General features: G+C 42.0%; 1 protein-coding gene across 1 annotated transcript in view; it reads left to right on the top strand.

The window, feature by feature from the left end:
* Positions 1–24,321, top strand: part of vegfc (vascular endothelial growth factor c) — a 217,387-nt gene that overhangs the window by 168,682 nt on the left and 24,384 nt on the right. Inside the window, exon 5 of the mRNA XM_078561783.1 lies at positions 19,579–19,691. Within this exon, the coding sequence (XP_078417909.1) occupies positions 19,579–19,691 (113 nt within the window). The remainder of the gene's footprint in view (positions 1–19,578; positions 19,692–24,321) is intronic.

The following is a 24,321-nucleotide window of genomic DNA, read 5'->3' as shown; positions in this document are numbered from 1 at the left end:
GGATTTGATGGCCATGGAAGATGTGTTCATAATGTGGCCAAACAGATTGATTATCATCCTTCTAATATGCCTGACAGCAGGAGGTAAGAATGGGAGAGTTTCCTGGTCAGCCACACTGCAGAAGGCAATGGCAAACCACTGCAGTACTTTGCCAAGTATAATCATGGACCAATCAAACAGAGGTCCATGGTTGCCAATGCTGTCTTACGGCATGGTACTCCAAAGGAGGAGTATCACTGAAAAGGTATGATCCTTCTCCTTGAACTGCAACAGTTCTGGCAGTGATGTTAGTAGATTAATCCAGTACCCCAGATTGTCAGTTCTGAAAACATTGGTAAGAGTTTGGAGTTCTTAATTGAATCCTATAGAGTGGTGATTTAGGAGGTACACTAAAAAGGCTGTGAGCTGTGTTTTTTCATTCAACACAATTACCCCTTTGTAGAATCATAGAATGGTTACAGTACAGATGGAGGCCATTCAGTCCTCTGCATCCACTAAGAATTACTCAGCTAATCCCACTCCTCTTCCTTTCCCTGAAATTGTTTTCTTCAGATAATTATCCAGTTCTTTTGAAAACCATCATTAAATAATCCTTTCACACTCTCAGGTAGTGCATCCGAGATCCTAAACACTAGCTGCTTAAAAAAGGTTTTATTTGTATCACTTCTGATTCTTTTGCCAGTCAGGTTAAATCAGTGTCCTCTGTTTCTCAACTTTCTGCCAATGGGAACAGTTTCTCCCTATCTACTCTGTCCAGGTCCCCTCATGATTTGAACACCTCTATCAAATCTGCTTAAAGGATTTTTTGGAATCAATATAATTGGGTTATTAAAAAATCATCTAGGTCTCCTATTCCTAATTGCAATCAGTGACCCCGGTTGTCACTGCATGTGTGAACATTGGGTGAATATAGCAGCAGGCTCAGTAAGACAGTTTGAAGACATTCAGTGTAGATTCATACATGAAAATTGACCATGCGCATGAGGTACCAGAGGGCGATTTGACACCAATGGAGCTGTAACCCAGAATGGATAAATTGAGTGAGGGGGGAAGATTATTGTATGCACAATGCATACATTTTGCCTTTTACATATTATTACAATGTTTGTAGTGGTCATGCAGAAGCAGAGTTACAGCAGAAAATTATTTTTCTTGACTTACGATGAAAGGAAAATTATGTATTCTTTAAGCCTTCAGTTCTCAAAGAGTCAGATCTTGTATAATAGACCTCACTTGGTTTCATTGATTAGCTTCTCTCTGAATTTATCTTCTATCTTGCTAATTGTGGGAAAAAGTTTGTGAGAATGCTAAGTGCAGATATGCATGAAGATTAATGCAGATAAGGTTGGACATAGTCCACTTCCATTCAAAGAAACTAGAGCTAGTGTATGGTTGGCCAGTACTCTGCAGAAGCCTGATAACAAGTTGCTTTGCAACAGGCCTGTAGAGAAAGTATCTGCCATCAAAATGTCAGCTTTCCTGGGCTAATTGGTTCACAATGTCTTGCTATATGCAAATTTTAGAAAGAGTCTCAAAAGAACTTTTGAAAGTCGTGAAACTGCATGTTCCCTTGTGTTTGTTTAACCGTTTACTCCAAAATTTGCATGGGGTTTAAAGAACTGTCAGTAATGAAAAGAAGAGCTAGTGACTCATGTTGACTTACTTTAGTTTTGCTTTGATATCAAATCTAAAGCAGGAGGAGTCAGTGATCACCCTGTGGTTTTGGTCTGGATCAGGTCTAGCTGCAAATACCAGGAACTCTGCACAATGTTTTTTCCCAGTTTAGTTCCTTGTCCAAAAAGGTACTGATTTACACTGCCATAAATAATTTAGCATTTCTAACAGTGACTCAAAGTAATATCTTGGGTGCAGTATTATACATCAGTTGATCATATTTCCACATCGTATTCATAGAGAGCAACCCACAAACACACTGCTTGCAGGAACATATGGGAGGCTCATGCCTTAAGATTTGTTAAAAGTGATCTTTCTTCCTTTCACTCCTGCTCTGGATGTACACCCTTACGCCCCCTGTGATCTCATCAGCAGATGTGAGACAGAGTGACTGGCACATATGGAAGAGTCACTGTCCAAGGGCTTCTCTTTTTCCCGACTGAAAGAAGACAACATGGAGATACCCCGGTTAAAAGTCAGGCTCCACAAGGGGAGGTTGTAAAATTATATTGCTAAACATAATAATTGGTAGTAGTACGTTCATGCATCACATTTTAGACATCACACCTCAGATGTCACTCTGCAAAGTTGCATTTTTTTTAAGGGAATGAGCCATAATATCATTTTTTTCCCCCTGATGCCAATATTCTGGCTTTTCATGAAAGGCAGGAACCAAGCAATTGTAAGAAGCAAAATGTTCCTCTGATTTTTTATTTTCGTTCATGGGATGTGGATGTCGCTGGCCAGGCCAGCATTTATTACCCATCCCTACTTGCCCTAGTTCAGAGGGCATTTAAGACCCACACTGCTGTGGGTCTGGAGTCACACGTAGGCCAGACCAGGTAAGGATGGCAGATTTCCTTCCCTAAAGGACATTAGTGAACCAGATGAGTTTTTACAGCAACCAACAATGGTTTCATGGGCCAGGATTTTACATTGGTCAGGCAGGCTCGGTAGAGGTCGCAGAGCTGACCACCGCCCGTGATCGGCTCCACACCGCGATTTCATGCAAGCGGGCCAATTAAGGTTCACCCAGCGTGGGTCGCGAGCGGTAGCGCTGAGCACTACCTGTGGGGTCAAGGGGAGGAGGGAGATTCGGGTCCAGCGCTCTTTCATGCACATGCGCAAAAGAGCGCTTCAATCTCCCTGAGGCACAGAGCTGCCTCAGGGAGATTGAAAAGCTTGTTAAAAAACTAAACAAATACATTAAAAATTTAATGAAACATGTCTCCTCATTTGACTGTGTCACATGAAATGGGACATGTTTTTATTTTGCAAAGGAGGTTTTTATGTAATTTGTAAAAGCTTTAGGAAACCTCATCCCGCTTGCGGATGAGGTTTCCTAAAAACATAAAGGACCGCTTGGCCTTTCTGCCTGCCTGCTAACTGTTAGGCTGGACGGGCAGTGTAAATTTGAAGTTAATTACCTAGTTAATGGCCTTAATAGGCCTTTCAATTATCGGCGGGTGCACAGCTGACTCCAGCACATGCCCGCCAATTGAAATGCCGTGAGACAGCGCGATGAAGTCGGGATGCACGCCTGACATCATCGCGCATCATTTAACATTCCAGCATTTAACGTTCCACATGAGGGGACATGTTTCATTGAACTTTCAATGTATTTATTTATTCTGCCCACGGTCATCATTAGACTTTTAATTACAGATTTTTATTGAACTCAAATTCCACCATCTGCCATTCGAACCCAGGTCCCCAGAGCATTACCCTGGGTCTCTGGATTACCCTCATGTGCCCATTTAGGCCAAAGAGTACCTGAGCCAAGGTGGCCAAATGAATCACAATTTGACTTTAACACTAAAGCAAACAGCTACAAAGCAACAGTCTTTAAAAGTGAGAGGATGAATTGCTGAAGCTCTAAAAAGAATTGGCTTCCTGGTTTTACAGATGATGACTTACATCACAAAAGAAAATAAACGATAATAAACCCCTCAAAATCATGTACTCGGCTTTGGTTAGAATACTCAGCAGAATCCTATTTATGCATGTCTGTGGGGTTTCCAGTAAAATTCTGCCAATCCCACAAACACTAAAGGCCTATCCCATAGATCACATACTGTTCAGTTGTTCGACTTTGGGAGGAATATCAAGAATCACCAAGATGGTGCAGAAGAGATTCATCAAGATACCAATGATAAGAACATTTACCTTTGATGGGAGCCTAGAGAAACTGGGGCTTTTTTCATTAAAAGCAAGATGAAAGATCCAATATAGCTATTCAAAATTAGGACATGTTTTGATAAGTTGAATGGAAAGAGTTAGTTCCAGTGGTCAGTGAGCCAATCGAAGGCATAATTTTAAGATGATCACAAAAAGAATGAAATGGAAGTTATTTTTTGTAGAGTTGTTAAAAAGGTGACGAAACAGAAACAATCCATAAAAGTTTTTAAAAGGGGAGAAAATAAATATTTTTGAAATCACCCTGTATATTTTTAGGAATATCTTTCTAGAATTGAGGAAAGGGAGTAAGTGCAGAGCTCCTGTTAGAAAGCTGGCACTGACATGATGAGCCATATGTCAGATGGTGTTCTTCTGTAGTATACATTCTATGGCAACTTTGCTGAAGATCCCAATGAGAAAAGGCACCATCCATTAAGAAAATAAGACAATTGTCAGGATATCACTAAGGGACAATATGGTTTACTTCTTTTTAAAAGTTTCTTTGGACAACTCTGACAGTGAGATTCATGATTTGACATGCCAGAGAACGCTTCATAAAAATCCATTATTTACTCTTTTCATACTTTGTAGCATTTTATACATATGTTTATATATGTATACATTTACAATGGCATAAATGTTATGGGGATATGTAATGTACATCTGTGAATAGGTAAATAAGTAGCAATGTAATGTGATTAAGTAAGAGATTACAAATTTTGAGAGGAAAGCAAAGAACATAGGAGCAGGATTAGACCATTAGTCCCTTGAGCCTGTTACACCATTCAATGAGATCATGGCTGATTTGCAATCTTACTCCATAATACCTTAGGTTAACAAAAAGCAATCAATCCCAGTTTTAAATTAACAACTGAACTGCCATCAACTGTTGGTTACAGAAGTGAGTTCCAATCTTCACCCACCCTTTGCAGCAAGACGACTGTCCTTATTTCACTCCTGAAAAGTCTGGTTCTTAATTATTAAGTCTTGCCACCAATTCCTAGACTCCTCAACCATAGGAAAGAGTTTCTCTCAATCCACCTATCTGTCTTCCTTAATGTCTTAAATTTTGACCAAATCACTCCTTAACCTTGTAAATTCTAGGCAACACAATCCTAGTTTATGTAATTTCTTCTTGTAATTTAACCATTCAAGTCCAGATACCATTCTGGTAAACTATCATTCTGCTAAACTTATTTAAGTTAAAGAAATGGGAGTAGCCATTTAATGGACTGAACTATCCAAGGGTTCAACTACACATTTCCCTAAAAGTATAAGTGCAGGTAGATAAAGTCATTAAAAATCCACCATATTTTGTATTTTATGAAGAGAGCCATAGAGTAGTAAGTTAAGGAGAAATTATAAAAGTTATACAAAGCAGTGACTTCAATGGAGTGTAAAATCAAGTAAGATGTAGAGGGAGGTCTGAATCAAAGCCGTTCCATTCCTGGCTGGTGTCAGGATCAGGGCTTACAGTCAACCACATAATGTGGCACTAGAGTCATGTGTAGACCAAAGTTGGGGAAGAAGTTAATCTTCCCTGAAAGATATTCGTGATCCAAGTGGGATTTTACAACAATTTCAACAGTTTTCTTGGTTGTTTTCCACCCATAAATAACCAAATGTATTGTATTCAATTGCACAGATTGCCATGCTGGGATTGTGAACTGGCATCCCCCATGTTGCTTGTTCAGTACCAGTACCCTACTATACCATCAAAAAATTCTGGAGAATGGGGCAGGCTTCCTCAGATAAGTTAGTGAAGGTAGTTCAATTAAAAATAAACAGTTCATAAATATTTCAATTAAATCATTATCTTTTATGCTGATGTTTCATTTTGGCCAAGTTTTACACCTCTCCATGACATGCATGTACCAAATCCTTAGGAAGAAGGTATACTCTCCCTGGTCTTTTCTAATGGTCAGGAAGACAACTGGACATGATCCAACAACCACTCTTTGTTATGGGTAGGAAGGGTTTAATTTAAACAGCCCTGATTTCTCCTCTCATCACCTGTCCGTAAACAGAGATGTGTTTTTGATTTACTTCCCCCTATATAAGTGGTGGCATGTTTCCCAACCCCTCAATTTTGGTGTGTTCCAATTTCTGTTAATAACCCCACAGCAAACTCGAGATAGGGTAAACTCAGAGGGTTAGTTTATTTGCACACATGTTGTGTGGGAGGAGGGTCGCAATGTAGCCCCCTGTGCATTCATACAATAGAAAAGGGATAGAGAAAGAAAGGTTTACAGGGCAAAGTCTACAAAGAAAATAATTATTATTTCACACGAGTCCAGAACCAAAGTCTAATGGTGTATTCCTTCAGAGGATGGCAGGCTGAACTGATGCTGGATAATTCACTTTTCCAATAGAGTTGTCTTCCATAATGAGATAGGCACGCAGAGGTGAATCGGTCTTATAGGTGGTCATCCAGAAGTTCCAGTCGAAACAGTGTAGATGCAGCCAGGCATTCAAAACTGGACAGAGCCCCTTTTCTGTGCTGCTGCTAAGTAAATGGAAAGATGGCAGACTGAGCTTTGCAGCTCCACAAGGCAATATTACTGGCTCCACCAGCTAGTGGGGTCATATCACATGACTCCCACCTCCCCACTTTGGCTTTGACAAAGCATGTGTATCGCTTTGCCTGGGCCCTTTGCCCTAACAGAAGTATTGGCAGTGGTTAGCCAGCCCTGGCTTATGAAATGTAGATGACCTTGGTGGAGTTCTCTTTGAATTTAATCTCACAGGGAGTCACCAGGGTCTCTTCAGGGATAATGACGTGTCAGTTCCTACAAAACTGCCATATTAGGTCTTATTGTTCGAGGGTCACAGACAGTTATAGCTTCAGCCATTTTAAAAGCCTTTGTCCAGTTTTTAAAATTTTAGAAATTAGCCATGTGGAAATATATAGTATATTATAAAATATATATCGTGTGAGGTCTTAGCCCCCTGACATTCTTTCTCTTCTGCTTTGTTAAAATGGGCACCCCCTGTTTGACCTCCTCACAGATAGACAAACTGAGATCACCTCATAGGGAATTGCAAATGTAAACAACGTCCTTTCATTCCATGATAGGGGAAGGGTTTGTAAGTAACTTTAGTCAGTAAGGAGCACGCAGTCAGGAGACTGTGCCTGGGTGAGACAGGGACCAAGTGAGTAGCGAATTAGGTTCACTTGAGAATTCAGTACATGAGGGAAAGAGGTGCTTTAAGTAAGATCATTGCAACTCGTAAAGTGTGTTAAGTATTAGTGAGATTTATCATTACTAGCAACGTTTGTCAATAGCTGTAAGTTTTAAGTTAAGGCCAAGTAAAATAAAGTTAATATAAGTAAACCAAAGAAAAATAAAGTTAACCTAAGTGAAGTAAAGTTAAGGCATGGCAAGTCAGTTCAGTCATGTGGAATGCATATCCTGTAGTATGTGGGGAGTCGTGGATGCTACCAGTGACCTAGATGACCAGATGTGCAGAAGTGTCACCAGCTGCAAAAACTTGAGCTCCCACTGGAGTCACTGTGGCACATCCATGAGGCTGAGAGCTATGTGGATAGCACATTCAGAGAAGTGATCACATCGCAGGCTATGAGCATGGAGGCAGAAAGGGGATGGATGAATGCCAGGCAGTCCAAGAGAACCAGGCAGGTAGTGCAGGAGTCCCCTGAGGTCCCACTCACTAATTGGTTTTCTGTTTTGGATACTGGTGAAGGCGTTGGTTCCTCAGAAGAGTGCAGTTAGAGCTAAGTTTGTGGCACCATGGGCAGTTGTGCTATACAGGAGGGGAGAAAGAAGAGGGGAAGAGCAGTAGTGATGGGGAATTCTTTAGTTAGGGAAACAGATAGGCATTTCTGTGGCCATAGACGTGACTCCAGTATGGTATGTTGCCTCCCTGGTGCCAGGGTCAAAGATGTCATGGAGCTGCTGCAGGACATTCTTCTGGGAGAAGGTGAACAGCCAGAGGCCATGGTCCATGTCAGTACCAATGGCTTAGGTAGGAAGGGGTATGAGGCCCTGAAAGCAGATTTCAGGGAGCTTGGAAGGAGATAAAGCAGGAATCTCAGGATTACTTCCAGTCCCACCGTTAGTGAGCATAGAAATAGGAGAATTGAGTGATTGAACATATGGCTGGAGAACTGGAGTAGGAAGGACGGCATCAGATTTCTGAGGCATTGGGACCGGTTTGGGCACAGATGGGACCTGCACATTAGCAGGAAGTGGACTAACATCCTCGCAGGGAGATTCCCTAGTGCTGCTGGGGAGGGTTTAAACTAAATTGGCAGGGGGATGGGAACCTGAGAGAGAGCTCAGATTCGAGGGGAGAAAAACTGGTTAAAGGAACATTTTATAAAATTAGTTCATGGATTGTGGGTGTCACTGGCTAGGCCAGCATTTATTGCCCGTCCATAATTGCCCTTGTTCAGAGGGCATTTAAAAGTCAACCACATTGCCATGGGTCTAGAGTCACATGTAGACCAGACCAGGTAAGGGCAGTTGATTCCCTTCTCTAAAGGGCATTGATGAGCCCAAAGGGTTTTTACAACATCAGCAATGGTTTTATGGTCATCAGACTTTTAATTCCGTGTAGTTTATTGAATTCAAATTTCACCATCTGACGTGGTGGAAATCAAACCTGGGCTCCCAGAGCATTACCCTGGGTCTGCTGGAATACTGGTCTAGTGACAATACCACTATCTACAACTCCCCTGTAGAAAAATAGAAAGCAAAAATAGAAGACATACAAAGCATAGGCAAGCATCAAATAGGATCAGAATAGAGAATAATGTTAAAAAAGCAGAATTAAAGGCATTCTATCTGAATGCATGTAGCATTCACAAAAAGGTTAATGCTTTGAATACCCAAATTGAGGTAAATGGGTACGATCTAATTGCAGAGACGTGGCTGCAGGGTGACCAAGATTGGGAACTGGATATCCAAGGACATTGAGCATTTAGGAGGGATAGGCAAAAAGGCAAGGGAGATGGGGTAGCACTATTAATAAGGAACAAGATCAGTATACTCATAAGAGAGGATCTTAGATCAAAAGTTCAAGATGTAGAATCAGTTTGGGTGGAGCTAAGAAACAGCAAGGGCAGCCAACATTGGTGGCATAGCTTATAGGCCACCAAACTGTAGTGCTAATGTTGAGCGTGGTATAAATGGGGAAATCAGGGATGCATGTAACATGGGTAATACAGTAATTAAACCAAATCAGCACTAATGCTCTACAGGAGGAATTCCTGGAGTGTGTACAAAATGGGTTTCTGGAGCAGGACATTGAGGAGCCAACAAGGGATTGGGCTATTTTGGATTTAGTGTTATGCCATGAGAAAGGGCTTATTCCTTGCTGTAAAGCAACCTTTGGGAAATAGTGACCATAATATGATAAAATTTTGCATTAAATGTGGATGTGATATAGTTCATTCTGAAATTAGGGTCTTAAACCTGAAGAAAGGAAAATTATGAGGGCATGAGGGACAAGTTGGCTATGGTGGATTGGGAGAATACACTAAAAGATTTGATGGTGGACAAGCAATGGCTAGTATTTAAAGAAATACTACAACAGATATACATTCCTCAAAGGTACAAACATCCAAAGGGAAAGGTAAATCAACCATGGTTAACAAAAGAAGTTAAAGATTGCGTTAGATCAAAGGAAATGGCTTTTAGGCAAGAATTTTCCTGTCGGCGAGCGGGGGCGGGGCCCGCTCACCAACACATAAAATTATGTGGAATGATGTCAGGTGGAACTCCCGATATTGTCCCGCATCATTTGCATTTTCAGGTCGGCGGGGGCGCAGCCAAGTCAGCTGTGCGCCCACCGACCTGTCAACGGCCTATTGAGGCCATTCAAAAAGCAGTTAAACCAATTAGTGGACCTTAAGGTTGGCAGGCAAGTTGGGAGTGCTGGCAGCCACCTGAGAAAGCATAAAACCTCATCCAGACCAGGTAAGGGCAGCTGATTCCCTTCTCTAAAGGGCATTATCGAATTTTTGAACGAATAACTTTTTCACTTAGGGAACCGATCTCCCTGAGGCAGCACTTAGTCTGACGGAGATCGGAACGCTCCTTCGCACGCATGCACGAAGAAGCACACTTCCGCATTTGCCATTCTCCCCCCCACCACCGCCCGCACAGGGAATGCACAGCGCTTCCATGTGGATGTCAAGCTGGACGGGCGTTAATTGGCCCGCCCACGAAAAATGGCAGCGCACCCCAAATCGGGGGTGCCGATCGGGCAGCCCACGCCTGCTCCCCCCACCAATGGGGGGAAAATGTTGCCCATAAGGATGCCAGAAAAAGTGGTAAGCCTGAGGATTGGGAGCAATTTGGAGCTCAGCAAAGGAGGACCAAGAAACTGATTAAGAAAGGGAAGAGACTATGAATGCAAACTAGCGAGAAACATAGGGCAGAATTTTCTGCCTACCAGGCAGGCGGGCCCGACCCAATCTCCGGCGGGCGGGGAGCCGATCCCCGCCAGAGAAGCAGGCCCCGCTGTCATTTTAAGCGGCCAGGCCAATTAAGGCATGTCCAGCGTGACGCCCAGTTTTTCTATTGCCCGCTGGGGCTCCTGGCCAGCCCGCCAACCTTAAGGTTGGACAGGCGGGTCCTTTAATTGTTTTAATGATCCTGTCAATGGCCTCAATTGACCATTGACAGGTCGGCGGGCCCGCATTTGATTTTTCTGTGAGCACGCCCTCCTGAAGATTTAAATGGGGCACGGTGATGTCGGGGGTTCCGCCCAATGTCATCCCGCGTCATTTTGCGTGTCAGTGAGCAGGCCCCGCCCCCTGCTCACCGACGGCAAAATTCAGCCCATAAAGTCAGACTTTAAACGCTTATTTATGTACGTGAAAAGGAAAAGGTTAGGACATATGTGGGCCCATTACAGCTGGGGACAAGAGAACTTATAATGGAGAACAGGGAAATGCCGGAGAAACTAAAGTTACTTTGTGTCTGTTTTCACGGACGAAGGCACAGAAAACCTCCCAGAAATGCCGGGCGACCAAGGCACTTGTGAAACTGAGGAACTAAAATAAATTGGTATTAGTAAAGAGGTAGTACTTGAAAAGTTAACTGGATTGAAAGTTGATAAATCCCCTGGGCCAGATGAGCTTCATCCCAGAGTGTTGAAGGAGGTGGCTAGAGAGATAGTGGATGCATTGGTGGTTATCTTCCAAAATTCTTTAGATTCTTGAAAGGTTCCTGTGGACTGAAAAGTAGCAAATGTAACCTCACTATTTAAGAAGGGAGGAAGAGACCTATTAGTTTGACATCAATAGTAGGGAAAATTTTAGCATCTATTATAAAGGATGTGACGTGGATATTTAGAAAAGAATGGTAAAACTATGCAGAGTCAGCATGGATTTATGAAAGAGAAATCATGTTTGACAAACTTGTTGGAGTTTCTTGAGGATGTTGCTTGTAATATTGGTAAAGGAGAACCAGTGGATGTGGTGTATTTGGATTTTCAGAAGGCCTTTGATAAGATTCCACACGGAGGTTAGTAAATAAAATTAGACTGCATGGGATTGGGGGAAATATGCTAGTACAGATTGAGAATTGGTTCAGAGATGAAAAGCAAAGAGTAGAACTAAATGGATCATTCTCAGGGTGGCAGGCTATTATGAGTGGAGTACCTCAAGGACTAGTGCTAGGTCTACAGCTGTTCACAACCTATATAAATAATTTGGATGTGGGGACCAATTGTCATTTGTAATTGTAAATTTGTCAATGACTCCAAATTGGATGGGGACATAAGCTGTGAGGAGGATGTAGAGAGGCTTCAAGAGGACTTGGACAGGCAAAGTGAATGGGCTAGAACATGGTAGGTGGAATATAATGTGAATAAATGTGAAGTTATTCACTTTGGTAGAAAAAACAAGAAGGCAGAGTATTTCTTAAATGGTGAGAGGTTGTGAAGTGTTGACATGCAAAGGGATCTGGGTGTCATTGTTCATGAATCACTGAAAGCTAACATGCAGGTGCAACAAGCAATTAAGAAGGCAAATGGTACGCTGGCCTTCATTGCAAGGGGATTTGAATACAGGGATGAAGATGTCTTGCTGCAGTTGTATATAGTATGGTGAGACCTCACCTGGAATACTGTGTACAATGTTGGTCCCCTTAACTAAGGGGGGATATACTTGACATGGAGGGAGTGCAACAGAGGTTCACCAGATTAATCCCTGGTATGACGGGATTGTTTTATGAGGAGAGATTAGGGAAACTGGGTCTGTATTCCCCAGCGTTTCGAAGAATGAGAGGTGATCTCATTGAAACTTACAAAATTCTTACAGGGTGTGACAAGGTGGACGTAGATGTTTCCCCTTGCTGGTGTGTCTAAAACCAGGGAACACAGTCTCAGAATAAGGGGTAGGCCATTTATGACAGAAATGAGGAGGAATTTCTTCACTCAGAGGGTGGTGAATCTTTAGAATTCTCTACCCCAGAGGGCTGTGGAAGTTCAATCATTGAGTTTGTTCATAACAGAAATTGATGGACTCCTGGAGACAAATGACATCAAGGGATATGGAGATAGCGCAGGAAAGTGGTGGTGATGTAAATGATCAGCCATGATCTAATTGAATGGCAGAGCAGGTTCGATGGGCTGAATGGCCTACTCCTGTTCCTATGTTCCATCAGAAATATCAAAATTAGGAACATGAGCTGACAAAGGAACATAAACTGTCAAAAGAGCTGAAAATATTTGGGAATACCCTCTTATTCCTCAAATCACCTGCACACTTGCTTAGTGTAGAAGGGGGAGACAGTGGCATAGTGGTAATATTACTGGACTAATAATCCAGAGAGCTAGACTAACATTCTTGGGACACAGATTCAAACGACATCTGGTGGAATTTAAATGCAATTAATTTTTTTAAAGATTTGGAATTGAAAGCTAGTCTCAGTAATAGTGACCATGAAACTATCATTGATTGTTGTAAAAACCCATCTGATTCATTAATGTCCTTTAGGGAAGGAAATCTGCCAGCCTTACCTGGTCTGGACTACATGTGACACCAGACCCACAGCAATGTGTTAGATTCTTAACTGCCCTGGGAAATCATTTAGCAAGCCACAAGCCACTCAGTTCAAGGGCAATTAGGAATGGGAAATGAATACTGGCCTTGCCAGTGACACCCACATCCAATGAAAGAATTTAAAAAAAGACTCCATGCAAAGTCAACTAGGCAATTCTGATCTAATTTGCAAAGTGAGACGTTGGTTTGAGCCTGGAAACAACTGCTTGGCCAAATAAAGTTGTGGTACAAATAGAGGAAACTTAAAAGAATGAGGGCAAAATAAACTTTGCAAGGGGAAGTGAGGGACCGTGACAACATAGAAGACAAAATATTATGATTCCTAATGGATTTCAAATTTTCAATTTATGATTTTGATTCATTTGTAATGTTCATTTGTCAATGAGTTTGAATTAGTACCGATATCCTCTATCAATCAATGGTCTGGGAAATAGTGGTGGTATTAGCCAGAGCTAATTTGAAACAAAATACCCATTACTATGATAACAGTGGGGAAATTTAATTCAGAGCAATGAATCTTTAGAAACTGTATAACTTTATAGATTAAAGCTCAAGTTCCAAGTGATGAACTCAGCGGGATTGAAGTTTTGTGCCTTGGCATCATCCTTTGTTTCGTAAAGCTCCTGTGAAGCGTTTTGGGGTGTTTCATTGCAGTAAAGGCACTATATAAATGTAAATTGTTGTCGTTACCTAATATTTTAGTTGCATGTTGTCAGGAGGGAATTGGACCTTGGGTAATATTTCACGATTTACCTTGCCTTTTCTTACTTGCGTTAGAAGACTGTAACCCCAGGAAACATAATGAGGATTCTTAGACTTGGAAGTACAGTAGCCTTATGCAGAGTTCATATATACCAGCTTTTACAAACTGTAAGCTCTTTGCAGTATGAGCAGTGAATAACTTGAACTGCATTGTACTCTTTAACTTGTTCTTCAATGAATTCAGAATACATTTATGAAGAAGCTGAGGAAACAGCTTAGTTAAAGTATTACAAGTTCAGTGTCTGGTGTACTAATTCAAACTCATTGATAAATGAAGGTTACAAATGAATCAAAATCATAAATTGAAAATTTGAAATCCATTGGGAATCATAATATTTTTCTCTACAGTGAAATAAGGATAACTTTATTAAAGCCGGGAAAAGACATTGGCCTGAATTTTCAGGATGGAGAGGAGAACACACCCCTACTGACTCCAGCGGGCCAAACACTTAACATGTTTGTGCGAAATCCTGTTGCTCTTTTACTGGATGGTTATAACCTGTTATTGAAAACAGATGAAGCAACACATGGTCAAAGGTGGGCAGAGGCAGCAGGGAAGGCAAAAAAAAAAATCAAGGCAGTCTTAATGAAGGAAAGGAAATGTCACTGTAACCAGGCTTTTGGTAAGATAGAGGACAATGAACCTTCATAACAACACTGTTATAAATTTCAATACTTCACCAGATATCCTGTCAGCGATTCTGTCTCCAGTCACTCCCATTAAACAAACCTCCCATCTCCTACGGTCTTGAGAATGCTTTTACTGTCCAGTATCTAGTTAAGTGAGACCATGGCCCAAGAATTGTAACACTAAATCCCCTCTATTTGTGAATACTTCACTGTGACCAGACACTTCCTTCCTAGTTCTTTTTTCTTTCATGGGATGTGGGCATCACGGGCAAGGCCAGCATTTGTTACCTGTCCCTAATTGCTCCTGAACTGAGTGCTAGGCCATTCCAGAGGGCAGTTAAGAGCCAACCACTTTTCTGCGTGGCCACATGTAGGCCAGACCAGGTAAGGATGGCAGATTTCCTTTCCTGAAGCATTAGTGAACCAGATGGGCTTTATGAAAACTGATTATATTTTCATGGTCACTAGTTTTTGATTCCAAATTTGTTAACAGAATTCAAACTCCACCAACTACCGCTGGTGGGATTTGACCCACCTTCCCAGAGCATTAGTCTAGGCCACTACCATTACCACTATGCCACCATCTCATCTTAAAGAGGAACTGGAAATTACTCTGGTGAGACAAAACACAATTGTGAACAAAGGAGAGAAGCCTTGGTGGGGGTGGGGGGGGGGTGGGAGGAAGGCCATTGAGGGGGACTGAGGAGATTGGAAGTGTCAGGGGTGGGTGGTATCTGATGGCCAGGGTTTGGCCAGGCATGCACGCTGGATCCAGCAGTTCAGTGGAAAGGTATTTACCTCGTAATCCGGCATCCCTCACCTCAGTTTAGCTGGCAAGTCAGGAAACCCGGCTGGTGAATTCAAATGAGACATACAGCCTCATTAGAATATTTAAAGGGCCAACCACCTCCTTGGAGCAAGTTGATCATTCGCCAGCCCCATGATGCCCCTGGTGAAAGTGGAACTGGGTGGGTTGGAGGTGGCTTGGGGTCACAATTCATACTTCTAATGCTGTAAGGCCCCAATGACCCACATCCAGCCATTTTTTTGGGGGATGAAGTTCCCCTCATTGTGTCCATGTAATCATTAACTTTGCAAATGGAATTACTAGACTGGTAAAGCTTTAGAAATGGAGGAATCTGTTTCCCTACAGTCATTAGGTAGAGGGCTAAAGCGCTGACAATTTTTAGTTGTTTCTCAGTGTATGGGTGAAACTATAGGCCAGCACTGATTCCCCATCCCACCTTTAAACATGATCGTGCATGTGTTAAAAGTACTCCCAGAGGTAGAGAATTCCAGAATTTTAACCCAGTGACAGTAGTGAAACAGCAATATTTATACGAACGGGAGGAGGGTTTCAGAATCTTAATGCCTATTCCGCTATTCAGTAAGATCATGGCTGATCTGTACCCTAACTCCATTCACCCACATTGACTCCATATCCTTTTAGATGCTTTGCTATTAAAAAATCTACCAATCCAGATTTTAAATTATTCACTCACATAGGAACATAGAAATATAGGGAGCGGGAGCAGGAGTAGGCCATTTGGTCCCTTGAGCCTGCTCTGCCATTCAACTAAATCATGGCTGATCTTCAACCTCAATGCTATTTTCCCTCACCATCCTCATATCCCTTGATATCTTTAATGTCTATAAATCTATCGATCGCAGTTTTGAACATATTCAATGACTGAGCCTCCACAGCCCTCTGGGGTAGAGAATTCCAAATATTCGCAACCCTCTGAGTGAAGAAATTGCTCCTCAGTCCTAAATGGCCTACCTCTTATTCTGAGACCCCCCACCTTCCTAATCAGTGGAAACATCTTTCCTGCATCTACCCTGTCGAGCCCTGTAATAATTTTGCATGCTTCAACAAGATCACCTCTCATTCTTCCAAACTCTAGAGATTATAGGCGCAGTGTCCTCAATCTCTCCTCAGAGGACAATCCCACCATCCTAGGGATCAGTCTGGTGAACCTTCATTGTACTCCCTCTATGGCAAATATACCCTTCTTTAGGTAAGGAAACCAAAACTGTACACAATACTCCAGGTGTGGTCTCATCAATGCTATATACAATTACGGCAAATCTTCTTTCCTCCTGTACTCAAATCCTCTTGCAATAGAGGCCAACATACCATTTGCCTTCTTAATTACTTGCTGTACCTGCATGTTAGCTTTCAGTGACTTGTAGACAAGGACACCCAGGTCCCTTTGGACATCAATACTTCCCAATCCCTTCCCCATTTAAGAAGTATTCTGCATTTCTGTTTTTCCTACCAACGTGGATAACTTCACATTTTTCCACATTATATTCCACCTGTCATGATCTTACCCATTCACTTGGCCTGTCTAAATCTACTCGAGGCCTCTTTGCATCCTCCTCACAACTCACATTGCCACCTAATTTTGTGTCTTCAGCAAACTTGGAAATATTGCATTTGATCCCCACATCCACACATTGATAGATTGTGAACAGCTGGGCCCAAACACAGATCCTTGCAGTACCCTACTAATCACAGCCTACATACAAATGACCAAGTTAGGACTATTTCACTCAGATTCATGACTAGCGGAAAATAAACTGAAAAATGACCCTTAAAAAATAAAATACAGATGAAATGAAGGTCAGTCACTGATGTTTTTTATGCAAGCACTATAACCAATCTACACACAGCAGGATGCCACGAACAATACATGAATGAAGAAGCAAAAACAGAATTACCTGGAAAAACTCAGCAGGTCTGGCAGCATCGGCGGAGAAGAAAAGAGTTGACGTTTCGCGTCCTCATGACCCTTCAGCAGAACAGTTCTGCTGAAGGGTCATGAGGACTCGAAACGTCAATTCTTTTCTTCTCCGCCGATGCTGCCAGACCTGCTGAGTTTTTCCAGGTAATTCTGTTTTTGTTTTGGATTTCCAGCATCCGCAGTAGTTTTTTGTTTTTATGCACTGGCCAATAATTATTTCTCAAGCAGTATCATTAACAAAAACAATGATTATCTTGTCATTACCATGTAAAACAAGGTGAGGTAAATTTATAGAGCTTCAAATGAATGATTTGTTCAGTGTACGAAAAGAAATAATATTAATTGAAAACATACATCACCATTAATGTAATAAAATGTCCCAAGACACTTCACAGGAATTTTATAGGGCAAAATTTGACACTGAGCCACATAGGAGATATTAGGGCAGAAGGCCCAAAGCATGGCCAACGAGGTAGGTTTTAAGGAGTGCTTTAAAGGAAGAAAGAGATTGAGAGATGGAGAGGCTGAGAGAGAATTCCAGAGCTTGGGGCCAGGCAGTAGAAGACATGGCCATCAATAGTGGAGTGATTATAATTGGGAATGCACAAGAGGCCAGAATTAGAGGAGCGCAAATATCTTGGAGGGTTGCAGGGCTGGAGAAGATTACAGGGAATGGGAGGGGTGAGGCCATGGAGAGACTTGAAAACAAGGGTGAGAATTTTAAAATCAAGATATTGCTTTACTGGATGCCAGTGTAGTTCAATGAGCATAGGGTAGATAGGTGAATGGGACTTGGTGCAAATAAGGACATGGACAGCAGAATCCTGGATGACTTCAAGTGCACAAAGGATAGTTTTGGATAGGAAGTGTCCATTTGCAAATTCAAAACCACCTCTTCGCAGAAAACTATGATATCAGCTTGAGGTCTAGATGAAGACAGCATGTTGTCCTGAGACGGAGTGAATTTTTCTACACAAAAATGCAGAGTCCTTTGAACAAATGTTAGCTCCCCTGGACTGACATTCCCTTTCAAGAAATGAATTATCTTTTGATTATTGGTTGTGTAGGGGATGAAATTTAAGCAGAACCATAGAATAATGCCGAATAAGCGAAACAATATATTATGTTGGTCAGTACCCATAGCAATTGTTGATTTTCATACTCTATTGTCAATGGAAATTCTTGAAAGGTGCTGAAGTTCTCAAATGCACTAAAGTATTGATTAAATCTGAAAGATGCCTTTTGGATTGATAGCCATTCATGCTTATTAAGGGTGAACACCATGAAGACAAGTTAAAAGATTACCTTTAAAGCTTGCCTATACTGTTTTGCCATACTGGCTGTGAGATAAATTAGTGTTTGCTCTTTTTGTTTGAAGCCCCTCTCAAATCTGCATTTTGTTCCATCATGGAATCTGCCACATTTTAAGTAGTTTGTATGCTGGATTTGTCAGCAAAGGCATCATTTAACCTGACTCCGTGCACTTCCTCTCTCTCTTATGCATTCAGATGTTGTTTTGTAAAACCATTGATTTTAAACCGCCCGCAATAAAGGTTTTAGCCTTAGAAAAGAACTGATTGTTGTGTTAGTTCTGCTGATTTGGAAAGAAAATGAAGAAGCCTTTGAATGCTGGTGAGAGAGCTCTGTTAGCAGGCATGGACTGAGGTTGCTTGCTTAATCAGAAAAAAAAACAAAGGAGCAGATTTAACTCTACATCACTCTAAAACGTTTTGTAGTCTCAACCCAGTACTTACAATAGCATCAAGAGTATAAGCATCAGAAATTAATTGTTCCACTAGATGAGGAAGCAGTTTGCCCGACACTGAGTAATGGTCTTGTCCACCATGAGTCCACACATGTAAGTGTTTGGGGTAGATCTTGACTTTGTGCAATAGTGTGAAATGGGTAACAGCAAGTGGGCATCCCATTTCACATCTGTCCCGATTCCTATTTCCATTGACTTGGATGGAAACTGGAGAGATGTGAAGCAGGTTGTTGATTCACTATTGCGCAAAGTCAAGATCCATCCCTTTGAGTTGAAGCTGTCACTGGGGGCTGGGCTGGCTTGATGCAGTCACTGGGGGTTGGGTAGGCTTGATGCAGTCACTGGGGGTTGGGGTGGATCAGGGCTGTCACTGGGAGTTGAGTTGGGTTGATGTGGTCACTGGGAGTTTGGTTGGGTCAGGACTGTCACTGGGAGTTAGATTGGGTTGATATGGTCACCTACAGTTTGCTCGAGGATTTGTAAAATATTTTTCACTAAATTTTATATGTTAAAGAGCTGGACAAAACAAATTTTCACAGTTGTGCCAATGGAGGTGTTTGTGAAGCATTTTAGTGAGGAACAGTGAGCACACTGATGAGTTTGCTAATGCTTTTCCCCTGTTTTCTTATTTCGTTGATTATAGAAGAACAAAACTGTTTAGCTGTTTCTCTTTTGTGCATAAGTACTAATAGCCTAACAACTCCATAACATGGATATGTGTTGAACCAAGTGGTCACAATATTGTCTGCCTATTTTCAACAAAAACCACTTCACTTCATTCACAGCTGTCTGATGCCAAACAGAACCTGTCCCAAGAATCACATGTGGAACAGTTTTTTATGCAGATGTGTGATGCAACATGATTTCAGCAGCTTTCTGCCCCCTAAAAGTGACTCAGGTTAGTGGGTTTATTTTATTTATTGGTTCATTTGCTGTTCGGGTACCTAAAAAGGAGTGTGTTGGGTATGATGCAACCTGGCTCAGCACAGGTTCTTTGTTTACATTGGGACCCTGCACTGAACTACAAAACAAAAATCAAGTATATATAATAAATGCACACCCTAAACATAAAAACACAACAGACTGGATGAACTCAAGTCAGCGCTTTGTCCTGACTTAAATGTCTGCATACAGTTTTGTCCCCCTCAGCATCTATACTCAATCTGACAAAATTTTGATTTTTTTTTTTAAGGTGCCTTTAGTTATTGCTTCCTCGGTGATTGGAGACATTTTTGGGCACATTATCTTGTGTAACTTGATTGTCAGGTGGTGACTCTGATGCTCATTAAAAATTCACCAATGTGTCTGTATACGAGTGTTTGTTGCACAGAGATCCTTTGGCATTATCCTCATTGTAAAAAGCAGCTAGAGGTATAATTTGCATCTGCTGGTTGAGCATCTCACTCTACAGATACCAGTGCAATACCAGCTTCTGCAATAGGACAACAACATCCTTGTTCTGATTTGTTTCATTATCTGCTTTCAACCCTCAAGCTGCCCTACTTTTTTTTTTTATCTCTATTGATTCTTGTTAAACTGTCGCTTGGTAGTACAGAACTTGAATGTTGCTGGAAAGAGACATGTTGCTGAAGCTTTTCATTTGCATTCATCAGGACAAATGCAAGAACGCCAAATTTTAAACAATCACAACAATTTATACCACAGGAGAAAAGGGTGCTGACTGGTTGGCAAGTCGAATCTGATTGGCTGAGGTGTTGCCATAGAGAAAGCAATGGGGAACTAAAGGCTCCCCAAGCTCTCAGATAATTCAAAAAAAGCGTAAAGCTTGAACATATGGAAGAACCCACTCTCTGCAAACAAAAGGAGTATGTTCAAGCCTTGTGCCTTTTTTTAAATTACCCAGGAACTTGGGGAGCCTATAATTCCATGTTGCTTTCTCCATAGCAATGCCTCAACCACAATCGATTTGTCAACCAATCGCCACCCTTTATCCCAGTAGTATAAATTATTGTGGTCATTTGAAATTTGGCATTCTTGCATTTGTCCTGATGAGTGCAGGACAAAAAGCTTCGGCAACATGTCTCCCTTTTCAGTAATGTTAAAATTCACAGAATCTTAACAGCACAGAAGGAGGCCATTCAGCCCATCATGTCTGCAGCAGCTCTCCAATGATCATTATGACCTAGTGCCATTGCCCTGCTTTTTCCCCAAACCCCTGCACCTTGTTTCTATTCAAATAATCATCTAATGCTCTCTTGAATGCCTCGATTGAACCAGCCTGCACCACACTTCCAGGCAGTGCATTCCAGACCTGAACCACTCATTGTGTGGAAAAGTTTTTTCTCACATTACGTTTGCTTCTTTTGTAAATCACTTTAAATCTGGGCCCTCTCGTTCTTGATCCTTTTACAAGTGGGAACAGCTTCTCCCTATCTAATCTGTCCAGCCCCTTCATGATTTTGAAAACTTCTATCAAGTCTCTTCTCAGCCTTCTCCTCTCCAAGGAAAACAGTCCCAACTTCTCCAATCTATCCTCATAGCTAAACCTCTTCTGCACTCCCTCCAATGTGCTCAAATCCTTCCTATAATGTGGTGCCCAGAACTGTGCACAATATTCCAGCTGAGGTCTAACAAGGGTCTTATATAAATTCAGCATAACCTCCCTGCTCTTGTACTCTATGCACCTATTAATAAAGCCCTGGGTACTATATGCTTTATTAACTGCTCTCTCCACCTGTCCTGCCACCTTCAATGATCTATGTACATATACACCCAAGTCTTTCTGCTCCTGCACCCCCTTCAAAATGATTCCCTTTATTTTATATTGTCTGTCCATGTTCTTTCTACAAAAATGCATCACCTCACACTTCTCCACATTGAACTTCATCTGCCACCTATCTGCCCACTGCACTAACTTTTCTGTCGTCTTGAAGTTCCACACCGTCCTCCTCGCAGTTCACGGTTCTCCCAAGCTTCATATCATCCGCAAACTTTGAAATTGTTCCATGCACACCAAGACCTAGATCATTAATATATATCAGGAAAAGCAAGGGTCCCAATATTGACCCCTAGGGAACTCCTTCCTCCAGCCTGAAAAATATCCATTGACCATTACTCTCTGCTTCCTATTTTTCAGCCAATTTTGTATCCATGTTGCTACTGTCCCTTTTATTCCATGAGCAATAAATTTTCTCTCAAATCGGTTATGTGGCTCTGTGTCAAATGCCTTTTCAAAATCCATGTACACCACATCAACAGTATTAGCCTCATCGAACTTTTATGTTACCCCTTCAAAAAACTCCAGAAAGTTAGTTAAACACAATTTCCCCTTTAGAAATTCATGCTGACTCGTCCTCATTAGCTCATATATTTCCATGTGACAAATTCTATCCCGAATAATTGTTTCTAGAATCTTGCCCACCACTGAAGTTAAACTGACTGGTCTGTAATTGCTGGGCTTATACTTACAACCTTTTTTGAACAAGGGCATAATGTTTGTAATTCTCCAGTCCTCTGGCACCACCCCTGAGTCTAGGGAAGACTGAAAGATTATGGCCAGTGCCCCTGCAATTTATACTCACTTCCTTCTATATCCTTGGACGCATCTCATCCAGTCCCGGTGCCTTGTCAACTTTAAGTGCCAACAGTCTATTCAACACTTCCTCCTAGTCAATTTTGAACTCTCCTAGTGACAGGGTTTCCTTGTCTGTCACCATGGCCTGGGTAGCATCTACCTCCTTGGTAAAAATGGATGCAAAGTGTTCATTTAACACCTCAGCCATGGCCCCTTCGTCCATGTGTAAATTCCCTTTTAGGTCCCTAGTTGGCCCTCCTCCTCCATTTACTACCCTTTTACTATTTATATGCCTATAGAAAAGTTTGAGATTCCCCTTTATGTTGGCTGCCAGTCTTTTCTCATAATCCCTCTTCACTTCTCTAATATGCTTTTTCACCTCCTCCCTGAACCTTCTGTAATCCTCTTGGTTCTCAATTGTATTTTCTACCTGACACCTGTCATAAGCACACTTTTTCTTCTTTATCTTAATCTCAATCTCAATCTCCTTTTACATCCAGAGAGCTCTGGATTTGTTTGCCCAACCTTTCCCTCTCGATGGAATATACCTTGACTGTGCACAAACTGATTCTTTTTTGAAGGTAACCTATTGTTCAGCTACAGTTTCTCCTGCCAATCTTTCATTCCAGTCTATCAGACCCAGCTCCGTTCTTGCCCCATCGAAGTCAGCTCTGGTCCAGTTAATTGCTTTTACTCTGGATTGCCTATCGTCCTTTTCTATCATCATCCTAAAACATACAATACAATAATCATTGTATCCTAAATGTTCCCTCGCTGACTCTTGAAATCGTTGGCCTACCTCAATTCCAAGAACCAGGCCCAACAGTGCATCTTTTCTTGTTGGATTGGACACATACTGCTGTAGAAAAATTCTCCTGAACACAATCTAGGAACTTTTGCCCCTCTCCGCCCATTACACGACCACTGTCCCAGCCTACATTCGGGTAATTGAAGTCCCCCATTATAACTACTCTCTAATGCCTGCATCTCTCTGTAATCTCCCTGCAGATTTGTTGTTCTACATCCGTCATTCTTTGGCAGTCTATAGACTACACCGAGCAATGTAATTGCACCCTCTTTGTTCCTTAGCACGAGCAATTGATTCTGTCCTTGAACCCTCTGGGACATCCTTTTTTTCCAGCACTGCAATGCTCTCCTTAACAAATACTGCTACCCCTCCACCTTTCCTATCTCTTCTGAACACCTTGTACCCAGGAATATTTAACACCCGCTTCTGCCCTTCTTTGAGCCAGGTCTCTGTTATTGCCACAACATCATATTTCCACATGGCAATCTGTGCCTGTAACTCCCCAATCTTATTTACTATACACCGTGCATTCACATACATGCACAGTAACCCTGATTTAGATTTCGTTACTTTCTCCCTTACCCCGGCTTTACCTATTAACTTACTATTCTCTATACTAGCTATCTGTCCCTCCCAGTATTTTGTGCACCCTGGTATTCCTCTCATACTTTTTCTTGGTTCCCACACACACCCCTGCCGAGTTAGTCTAAAGCCGTGCCAACAGCACTAGCAAAATGACCCGTAAGGAACTCAGTCCCAACCCGTCCAGTTTGTACAGGTGCCATCTCCCCCCAGAGCCAGTCCCAGTGTCCCAGGAATCTAAAGCCCTCCCTCCCGCACCATCGTCCCAGCCACACATTCACCTGCCTTATCCTCCTATTTCTGTACTCACTGGCAATCCGGAAATTACTACGTTTGAGGTCCTGCTTGCTAATTTTCTGCCTAGCTCCCTAAATTCTGATTGCAGGACCACATCCCCCTTTCTACCTGTATCATTGGTCCCAATGTGGACCATGACCTCTGGCTGGTCACCCTCCCCCAGAATGTCCTGCAGCCGCTCTGTGACATCTTTGACCCTGGCACCAGGGAGGCAACATACCATCCTGGAGTCACGTCTACGGCCACAGAATCACCTGTCTGTTCCCCTAACTAATAAATCCCCTATCACTATGGCTCTTCCTTTCT

The sequence above is a fragment of the Cetorhinus maximus genome, chromosome 2, assembly GCF_964194155.1.
Source record: "Cetorhinus maximus chromosome 2, sCetMax3.hap1.1, whole genome shotgun sequence".
NCBI lineage: Eukaryota > Metazoa > Chordata > Chondrichthyes > Lamniformes > Cetorhinidae > Cetorhinus > Cetorhinus maximus.
Note: the sequence above shows the minus strand (reverse complement) of the source record. Positions and strands in the feature narration are given on the sequence as shown.